The sequence below is a fragment of the Triticum aestivum genome, chromosome 6D, assembly GCF_018294505.1.
Source record: "Triticum aestivum cultivar Chinese Spring chromosome 6D, IWGSC CS RefSeq v2.1, whole genome shotgun sequence".
Taxonomy (NCBI): Eukaryota; Viridiplantae; Streptophyta; class Magnoliopsida; order Poales; family Poaceae; genus Triticum; species Triticum aestivum.
Genome location: NC_057811.1, coordinates 5,684,163 through 5,694,082, shown reverse-complemented (window position 1 = coordinate 5,694,082; position 9,920 = coordinate 5,684,163). Strand labels below are relative to the sequence as shown.

Genomic DNA, 9,920 nt, shown 5'->3' with positions numbered 1-9,920 from the left:
TTTCCTAGTAGTGAGGGGTAGAATAGTCTTCTTATGTGAGACTTAACACCGTTACTAGTTAAAACTGACGGAAGTGTCATCTCTATATCTATATCTATATATATATATATATATATATATATATATATATATATCTACTAATAAAATAAAGTGCGTTTCTCCGATTTTTTCATCCGTTCACCGCTGAATTTTTTTTCTAACCAAGGTGGTACTAAATTTTTGTGCGTACGCCAGGTACAAAAGAAAAACCAAATTTCATACATGGGCCGCGCACATTGTGGCCCGGTGAAGCCAACCCACTTATTTTCCGGCCCACACAGCTGAAAAAACCTATTTACCGCACCAGGCAAGAAATAGTCTGAGCTTCGCACATGGCACACAAAACTGGGCCGGTCCATTTTCGTTTTTTCTGTGTTCTGTTTCTATTTTTTTCTGTTCCTTTCTCTATTATATTTTTTTTTCGCTTCAATTTAGGTTATATTTCCTTTTTACATAAATTCATAATTTTCAAAAAAAGTTCAGAATTTTAAATTTTGTACAAATTTAAGAAAAAATATCAGAATTCCAAAAAATTTCTCTCGTTTTGAAAAATGGTCGAAATTTAGATATTTTTTTGTCATTCCAAAACTTATTTAAAATTTCAACTATTTTCCCTTTTATTTAAAAATGTTTGTGTTTTCCAAAAAAAATCGAGATTTTCAAAATAAAATTGCATTGAAAAAATGTACCAGGTTGTAAAAATATTCTTGTTTTACTAAAATATTCACAAATTCAAAATAAGGATTGTGGTTGAAATAAACACATTTTCAAAAATTCTTCTAAATGTTTAAAACATGTTCCTGTTTAAAAAATCACAAATTTTAAAATGTTCATGTTATTTAAAAGGGTTCATTTTTTCGAAAAATATTTGTGAATTTAAAAAAAATTCCTGCTTCAAATGGCATTCCTCTTTTTCCCAAAGTGAACGGAATTTTTAAAAAGCTGCTCATATTTTGGAAAACTGTTCGGGATTTCAAAAATTGTTCATGTTACCAAAAATATTGGCAATTCATAAATATTATTTTGTTGGAAAATAAAAAAACATTTTGTCTTTGAATATGACGCTGCAATATGTTCTTTAACGTTTGGGCTGGCCATTGTTAGGAGGACCCGTTTATTCGAGTGGCTAGCAGCCCGTGGTCGAGTTTTTGAGATCAGTCCGATCCTTCAACTTGTCGTTTTTTGGATTTATACTCGTGCCTTACAAACACAGGTCCTTTTAGTGCTTACCAGTGGGTTGGATGCGCTATTAGACGGTAACAGAGAATATACTTGTTAGATATAATTGAAAGAAATTATGGGAACATGCCAATAAAAGAGGATATGCTGGTTTAGGTCTAATTAAAAAGAACGGTGAGCACGTGACCGCTACAATAAAAACAGAATAAACCCTTATAAAGAAGGGACTGCTTGGTTATGCGTGGATTATACTAATGAAACTGGATTTATGCGCTGCAATTAGTAATATATTCGGTAACGACATCGTAGGAGAGAGTGGGGTATCCACAACCCCGGAGGCGAACCCAAAGGAAAATAAAGGCACGAGTTGGATGGTCGGCGCCACGCTGACTAAACCCACCACTATCAAGATCTTGCGGGCCAAATATGATCCGCGAGAAGACCACAACTCCTCGCTTTGTTGCCCCATCGATGTGGAGACCGTTTTGGATGGACACATCAATTATCTTTCCCGTTGTTTCTTAAAAAAAATCTCTCCCTCACTGCAACGCACGGGCATATGTGCTAGTATGGAACAAAATGAAGTTTAAGTGTCAAAAAAGTAAGAAAACAAAAGTTTGGGCAAAAAAGGAAGCAATTTTTAAGAAAGAACCAAATAAGAAATTCTCTCAAAAAAAAGACTGATACGCTCACACCGACACTCCTCTGCTTTCCTCTCCCTTCTCTCATACGATAACGCACCTGCCGGAAGAAGTGACAGGCGCTGGGATTTCACCGCCGTCCGCGGCGGCTGCTGCTGGTGCGTTCTTCTCCTTCTTCAGATCCAGATCCGAGGTTAGTCTTTCTCCTTCCTGATCTATTCTTCTTTTTCCTCTCCTCTTCTCTTCTCTTGTGGGGATGGCGATCAAACCCTAGCTAGCTTAGCTTTCTACAAATTCCCCACTGAACTGAACAATCGGCATACAAATTCTTGTGGGGACTACAGTGTTTAGCTGGAAAGATAGAAGATGGATGCTGCTGCTGAGAAGGTTCACCCCCGCCGCCGGCAACGGTCAGTTCCAATATCTCCATCTCTTTTCACCATTATTGGTGTACTCTGTCTCTGTTTGTGCACTCTGTTTCTGCCTACAATTATTGGTGCACTTTGTTTCTGTTTGTGGCTCTTGTGCTTGTGCTTAACCGTGTGATGGATGGACGAATACTGTTGTATGTCCACTATCGGTTGCAGCTTGTTTGCAGCAGCATTATGGGTTCAAGAACTTGGGTCTGATGCCCATCTGCATTTGTTTTTGTCGCTGCTGCCCATTTTCATTTTGCAGGGTCGAACCATGCGTGGATGGCGAGACGGAGCAGCCAGCCAATGTCGTATCCAAGGTCCTCGGCGACGATAACCTTCTCAGGGAGATAATCGTCCGCGTCGGCTTCCCCACCACCCTTGTCCATGCCGCCCTCGCGTGCAAGCGCTGGCTCGGGCATGCCGCCTACCCCGCCTTCCTCTGCCGTTCCCACAAGCTCCACCCACCCTGCCTCCTAGGCTACTACATCTCCGAGCGGTCGGCTGCGCCGAAGCAGCTGAATGTGTGTCTCCGGCAGATCTGTCCTTGGTTGATTTGCTCGTATCTGTTCATCATTCGTCTATACTCGTATGCTTTCAGGTTTGATCCTTCTGATCTATGACTTTTTTCATCGGCGATGGTTGCCGCTCTGGTGCGCTGGTCCTATGAGGACTTAGCACGACGACTTTTTAACTGTCTAGTACTACAAGGTTTGCCTGACTTCAGTGAGGGAGGGGCGATGACGGTGGCGCACCTTTGGCTCGCTTCAGTGCTTTTAGTCGTTGATAAGTTGTCTACGGATTTGGATATAATTTCTATTGTTTTGGGTGTTCGCTGTACCGCCATGATTGAAGATAAATAGATCGGATGTTTTCCCGTTAAAAAGAAATTATTATTCAATAGTCAGAGTGTGAACAAATCAATTACTCTGCTGCATAGACTCACATTTTAAGGTCTTCCTTGAGTTCACAGTTTTTTTATAGAGAAAATCGAATGCACACTACTGAATTTTATATGTTTTGTGGTTGCCCACAAACACTCCCTGGGAGCATGTATTGGATTTGGCTACCTTGAAACTGTTTGACTTGTATGTTCTGTTTATGTCTTGGATTTGGCCCTTATGCATGTATTACTCCTGTGAAAAATTTACTTGCTGAAATAGTTTATGGCCCTGTTTGGATCACGGGGTTAGAGCTAATTTGGGTTAGTTGGGGGCTTAAATAACCCAAAAGTATCCAAACAGGGAGGGTTAGAGTGGGTTAGTTTCATCTAACCCAACTATCCCGGTGGAGAGGTGCTTATTTGAGTTAGAGTGAGTTAGAAAATAACTCTAACTCTAACTATGTTAGAGTATCCAAACAGGGCCTATATCTAGGTATATTTCAGTATTTTTTTGCAAACGCTATTTTAACATATAGCACGCTATTCGCGCACTATAACTTGTGTAGCATTTAGAAAAGGGCCTCGCTATATTTTATAGTGCCCTATGTTTTTCATTGTGTAATATAAGAGATACTGCTTTTGCGATATAATACTATGATATGTGCTATCAATCGATCAGGAGATTAGTTTGTCAAAAAAATAAAAAAAATCGATCAGGAGACTAGCTGGGCAAGTACGGAGATTTGGGTCCCTCCTTATCAGGATCCGTGTCCTTACATTAGTACAAGCATCCTCAGCCCCTACATATATATATTTTTTGAAATGAAAGGGGCTGCTCCCCGTCCTAACTTTTTATTGAAAAAGCAAAGGTAACCACAGCAGACTGTTTAACAGCTCTCGGCTCCGGCCAGAAAGTAGCCGCAGCAGAATTATTACAATAAAATGTCTGACATAAAACAGAACTGAGTCTCAGGCCCCTACAGGGAAAAGCAAAGCAGCAACGAGCTATATAATCCCTCAAGGGCCATCTACACGCCACGCAATCCTAAGCAACTCCCCGCGATGATGGTCGAGCAGCTTCAAGCATTGGAGGAGTAGCACAACTTGGGAGTCCACACACAGGATTTTCCATTGATGGATATGCTTCCCCACCAGGTCCAGCACACATTTGATACTTCGCCATTTTCTCCCCTGAAACACAAATTCATTCCGAAGCAACCATAAGCTCCATAAGGTAGCAGCAGAGACCAGGTTAATTGCATCATAGCATTTTTTTTCTTCTTCCAAAAAGGAATAAAAGATTCAAACGATTCAGGAACAGGCATCTTAGTACAATTAGAAATCACGGGCCACACTTGGCGGGCCACCACACACTCAAAAAACAGGTGGTGGATGCTTTCAGATTCACCATAATAGACACATGTCAGGTCCTCCACATGTTGGGGTTTAGACAGATTATCCCTACTTAGACTCTTGTTATGTACCATTAACCAAAGAAACACATGGATATTAGGTGGGACTTTAATTCTCTAAATAAAATATCTCCAGATAGAGACCACTCCCCCAAAATTGATCATTTTATACATAGAAGGTAAACATCCGAATTCGATATCTGCACTCAAAGGTGCACATAATCCAACTTATTATTATAGTTGCGTTCTTACCGTGGAGAGTTATAGCCAGTTAATTAAAGGCGATAAACTATGAATCCAGGCACAGGGAATAATAGTGAAATCAATTTCACGCCCTCATATCATCTAGGTTCGAGCTCCGTGAGTGACACCTCGTTCACTGACACCCCCTCGGGCTTGCTACCCTCGGTAGAGTACATGCCCGAGAAACCCTCCATCTCGTCGATGCAGAATGTTGGCCTGGACGGCGCCTGAAGAGATACTGTGTTGCTGCTGAGCATGACGTTGACTGTCGACATGGTCGGCCTGTCCGCCGGGTTGTCTTGGACACACAGCAGCCCAATATTAATCAGCTTCAGCAAATGGTCTCCCGGAGAACGGCCTCCCAAGGACGGATCCAGCAGCTCCTCGACCGTTCCCTTGGTCCAGTGCTCCCATACCTGCATGCATGCATTGTGTTACAATGTTGTGTGTGCGCGCGCGCGCGTGTGTGTGTGTTATATCAGCTTGATCGAGCAGTAGCACTCACGAGGCTTGAGAGGTCAATGGATTGCTCCGAGTTGGCAAAGCTGCTATTCTTCCTTCCCGTGATAATCTCCAAGACCAGAACGCCGAAACTGTAGGCGTCCGACTTGACCGAATACTGCCCGCGCATCGCGTACTCCGGCGACATGTATCCACTGTGTTCAACGCGAGCAAAACCTCGTTTTGTAAATAAGTAAATGTGCTCTAGCTACTCTGAAGAATTAGCATTGTGCTAGCTAGCAAGCCGTGCTTACTATGTTCCAGCGATGTGGCTGGTGACGGCCTGCGACTGGTCCCAACCGAACAGTTTCGCCAAACCGAAGTCTGAAATTTTAGGGTTCCAATCCGAGTCCAGCAGCACGTTGCTCGCTTTGAGGTCCCGGTGGATGATCCTTGGCTGTGAGTCTTCGTGAAGGTACTGCAAGCCCCGAGCAACCCCGTTCACGATCTTCAGCCTCTTCCCCCAGTCCAGGTCTCCCCTATTCTCGGCATCTGCCAAATGGACCATCATATTCATAACTCAAAACAAAGAGAGCGTGAGTGTTCCCAAATATGGCTAGAGGTAGAAACGTACCGAAGAGAACAGTGTCGAGGCTCCGGTTCGGCATGTATTCATACACGAGTAGTTTCTCCGTTTCCTCCAAGCAAACACCAACGAGCCTGACGAGATTCTTGTGCTGAAGCTTGGCGACTAGAACTAGCTCCGTTTTCAGCTCTTCTATTCCTTGCATGGAGCTCTGCGAGAGCCTCTTCACTGCTATTTCCTGGCCACCTTCAGAAAGGACACCCTGTGCAATCCAAGACAGTAGAATATATGCAACCAACATTAATGTAAACTAATATAATTTAAATATCCAACCAACATTAATGTAAACTAATATAAGACCCGGACAATAGAATCAAATCTGTAATCTAAGATAAGAACTTTTATAGATTACTAAAATAGTGATCTAAAAGATCTTATATTAGTTTATAGAGGGAGTAATATATATGGTTTGAATGCAGGAATGATACCTACCTTGTAAACCGCACCGAACCCTCCTTCGCCAAGCTTGTTGCTTTCAGCGAAGTTATTTGTAGCAGCCCGCAGGGTCGATAAGTCAAGAAGGAGGCAATCGATGCTTTGGATGTCATCCTGATTAGTTGAATCTGTTGCAACTAAAATATTATAGGCGTAAAATGATCATTAGTATATACCTAAAATATTAGACCCAGACAATAGAATCCAAGATCTGTCAATTACACAAAAAAATATTTTTCTCAACATGTGGAGTCAGTCAATTAAGCATGAGCAATTACGATAGGTAATAAAATGTTAAGGATTTGTCAGGCAGAAAGTGTGATTGCATCACTGGCTGACTATCACTAGTGCATGTTCAATTCGATCAGGTAATCAGTATCATTCCCCGTTCCCCTGGTGTTAGTCTTGGGCCAACTGATCCATTGACTGTGTGTTGACTGTTAATGTTGGTAAGAGAATCTGCAACCAGGGTCCCCAATCGGCTCCAAACGCCCGAGCGGGCTGCCTGATTACTGCCCGGTCATTATCTTGCCACCTAACTCGACCTTCCAAATTCAGCACAAATGTTCGGGCTGTCCGACACACCCTATACAGCCCATATGTGAGGTGGATATGAGACGCATGAACGTGCTCATCACATCGGATCGATGTGTGGGTCCCATGCGGACACCTGTTATTACCAACGGTCCGGTGAGGACGCACCGCCCAAGGGGCCAAAATCGGCAATTTAAGCCGGATGGCAACCAGAAACCCAAGCCGCATCCCATTTTTCCTCCTCCTCTGCGCTGCCACCCCACATCCGCTGGCAGCTCGGAGTCCACATGTAGCTCTGGTCCGACAACGAATCACGATGTACGCCATGCTCACTCTGGAGTGCTGGCTGTGGCTCCAAGAGCAGATCCGGGCCCCACGCGCCGCTCGGATGGTAACCAGCCTACCTTCGGGCTCTTAGGAGGAGAAGGAGGCGCCTGACACGACAATGGAGGAGGAAGAGGAAGGCGAAGTAGAGCCGACGTTTCGGTTGCCCAAGCCAGAATTGGCATGGGAGACGAACAAGCGGAAATGACGGCGGAGCAGCAAGCCATCCTAGACTCCATCTGCTCAGAGGCGGAGGTGGAGGCAAACCGCCGCTACCTTCACGAATAACGGGTAGGAGGTGGAGGCAATCTTGATGGACACGGAGTCTGGTGAGGAGCCGGAGCCGCGGGAGGCGGCCATCCGCTAGGTAGCAGGTCGGTCTGGCACTAGTGGCACAAACGTTGTCTATATCTCCGACGACGAGCACAGGTAGGCTAGGTTTATCTATGTAGTATGTAGCAGTAGTATAGAGCTTTTGTGTGTTGCATGATCTAGAATGGATTTCAGTAAAATTTGAGGTATATATTGTTACAATGGATGAAAAAAGAGTGCTGACTGGCCGCTCTCTGTAGATGCGTTCGGTCCCGTCCGCGGATGTTTCGGGGGGCGGATTGTACTGTAGACGCTCTAAATTGTTTAATTAATGCTGTCCATAGGAGGAGGGCTAGCTTACATGGTACTGCCGGCTTTCTTCTTTCTGCTGCCAGTTTGCTCCTCCTCCAAAAGCAAACGCACGCTGAAATCAGAAATACTAGTGCAGCAGCGGTAGGCAGTGTAATGGCCAAGACCAATCCTGTCCTATGTCTTCTTCTTCCTGCAAGTGCAATGCAAACAAATTAATTTTCCTCTGCTCTAGTCGAAGATTTCTTCACACTTGCCACCAATCAAGCAGGAGAGAACTTGCCTTCTCCTGTGGTGGCCTCTGGCGCCGGTGCAGGAGACAGCGCGCCCGGGAGTTGCAGCAGTGGGCGTCCAGCGAAGAATGAGTACGTCTCGAACCGGAAGCTGCACCGCACGCCCAATATTCTCCCGCCCGGCTTTCCGAGGAAATATCGAGGAGTATACTGGACAATGATGTCCCTGAGGCAGCTCCGGCATTGAGCCGCCGACATGTCCGGCGTGCACTGCGCCAGGGAGTAAATCTTGGGGTAAGTCTGGTCGAACCCCACCTCCCCCGTGCCGAATCGCCGGCTTGAGTCCGCCGCCGCGTAGTCGGCGGTGTCGTTGACGAGCCGGCCGGAGGCAGCGTCGAAGGCCGCCGCGGACGCCGCACTGACGTTGTTGGGATTGAATGCGCCCGACCTCCCCCTGTTGTCGGTGACGTTGGCCAGGAAGTCCTGGTCGGAGTAGCGGAGGGTGCAGGGGTCGTCGAACATGGTGGCACGCTTGTTTAAGGCGCAGAGCTGCTGCGCGTTCCGGAAGGCGGTGGTGACGCATGCCGCGCAGGAGGAGGCGTTGGTGTCGCCGCGGCAGAGGGCAAGCGCGTAGACGACGTCCGGCGCCGTGCCGACAGAGCCCTTGGCGAAGAGGGCCGGGGACGCGGAGGCGTTCTTGGGGAAGGCGCTGGCGAGGACGCGTATGTTGGCCTGGTAGTCGCTGCCCTCCGTGTAGTTCCCCGCGGTGGCGTTGCACAGCTGCCACGGCAGCGGCTGCGCGGCCGTGAGCGGCGCGTCGAGGAACACGAGGAGGAGAAGGGCGGCGGCGAGGTAGCAGGAAAGAGCAAGGCGGCGTAGCATGACCACCATCGTCATGGAGTTGAGCTGCTGACGCCGAGGAGACGTTACGGTACGGGGGCGTGATAGTAAATACTTACAAGAGCGGAGACCGGCGAGAACGGTTGGTTGACGCCCGACAGTGACAAAAGATAAACGAACAGAGCCGACCAAACTGTTGCTGCCTTGGCGCAGCTGCTGATGGCGAAAGGGGTACGTATGGGTACTAATAATGCTCGACTTACGGCAACTTTTCTATGGACGACTAGTCCTCCCACGTTTCCTTCTAACTAAGAGCATCTTCAGCCGTTGGCACCCGAGGGGCCGCCTAAAATCGCCGCATGGGGATGAGCCGGCACAAAAAATCGGCCTGGGGGCGAGTTGGTCCCCAGCCACCGGCCCCAGCCGCGTTCAAAAAAGAAAAATATATAGCAAATTTTGATAAAATTCGGCGAAGTTCGGCTAAACAGGACTAAATTTCGGCAAACTTGGGCATATATTAGACATGTTCGCGCATTTTCATTACAATCTAAAAAAGAAACTGGTTGAACGCCGAGTAGTCGCTATCGTCGCTGCCGTCGTCATCGTCGGCCTTCTCCTCCTTGACGCGGGCGCCCCTGCTGGACCCGGCGTCGCCATGGCGGACTGGTGGCGGTGGCGGCGCGTCGTCGTCGTCGTCGCTGTCGACGACGACTCCTCCTTCGTCGCGGCCCCGGCGGCGCTGCTCGAACCGCCGCAGGGCGGCGCGCTTGTGCTCCCTCGCCATCTCCAGGGAGTCCTGGCGCGCCCATTCCAGGGCCGCGTCGTCGTCAAGCTCTCCGGGCTCCGTCTTCACGACGGGGAGACCCGGCTCCGTCTTCACGGCGGGGAGACCCGGCTCCGTCTTCACCGGCGCGAGCCCCGTCTCCGTCTTTGGCTTGACGAAGTGCGGAGGAGGAGCCGACGAGGAGGCGCGTCGGCCGCTCTCGTTGATGACGATGTCGGCGCTGCGAGTGCGCCGGCCGAGCGGCGTCTCCGG

General features: G+C 47.5%; 2 protein-coding genes across 4 annotated transcripts; one reads left to right on the top strand and one right to left on the bottom strand.

Annotated features, from left to right (window-relative positions):
* The first annotated feature begins 1,904 nt into the window (after positions 1–1,904).
* LOC123142954 (uncharacterized) lies at positions 1,905–3,341 on the top strand. The gene is made up of 3 exons (XM_044561674.1): positions 1,905–2,052; positions 2,204–2,269; positions 2,538–3,341. The coding sequence occupies exons 2-3, from the start codon at positions 2,226–2,228 to the stop codon at positions 2,893–2,895; spliced, it is 402 nt and encodes a 133-aa protein (XP_044417609.1). The 5' UTR covers positions 1,905–2,052; positions 2,204–2,225; the 3' UTR covers positions 2,896–3,341.
* A 707-nt stretch (positions 3,342–4,048) lies between these two features.
* Positions 4,049–9,003, bottom strand: LOC123142953 (cysteine-rich receptor-like protein kinase 10). Of its 3 annotated transcripts, XR_006470651.1 has the most exons (8): positions 8,095–9,001; positions 7,864–8,004; positions 6,330–6,469; positions 5,886–6,099; positions 5,566–5,803; positions 5,316–5,466; positions 4,820–5,226; positions 4,049–4,346 (listed from the first exon to the last, which is right to left on the bottom strand). XR_006470651.1 is itself a non-coding variant. In XM_044561673.1 (7 exons), the coding sequence occupies exons 1-7, from the start codon at positions 8,939–8,941 to the stop codon at positions 4,909–4,911; spliced, it is 2,040 nt and encodes a 679-aa protein (XP_044417608.1). In that variant the 5' UTR covers positions 8,942–9,003; the 3' UTR covers positions 4,053–4,908. The 3 variants fall into 3 exon arrangements, 2 of the variants coding, with proteins under 2 accessions (XP_044417608.1, XP_044417607.1); XM_044561673.1 differs by having other exon boundaries at positions 4,053–5,226; positions 6,330–6,460; positions 8,095–9,003; XM_044561672.1 differs by having other exon boundaries at positions 4,056–5,226.
* Between the last annotated feature and the right edge of the window lie 917 nt (positions 9,004–9,920).

Excerpts from the sequence above, each read along its gene's own strand:
- LOC123142953 (XM_044561672.1), bottom strand. The coding sequence starts at position 8,941 with ATGACGATGGTGGTCATGCTACGCCGCCTTGCTCTTTCCTGCTACCTC. Across the intron at positions 6,470-7,863 it reads AAGAAAGCCGGCAGTACCAT|TTGCAACAGATTCAACTAAT; the intron begins GTAAGCTAGCCC and ends ATAATATTTTAG. Across the intron at positions 5,227-5,315 it reads CCATTGACCTCTCAAGCCTC|GTATGGGAGCACTGGACCAA; the intron begins GTGAGTGCTACT and ends GCATGCATGCAG.
- LOC123142954 (XM_044561674.1), top strand. The coding sequence starts at position 2,226 with ATGGATGCTGCTGCTGAGAAGGTTCACCCCCGCCGCCGGCAACG. Across the intron at positions 2,270-2,537 it reads CACCCCCGCCGCCGGCAACG|GGTCGAACCATGCGTGGATG; the intron begins GTCAGTTCCAAT and ends TTCATTTTGCAG.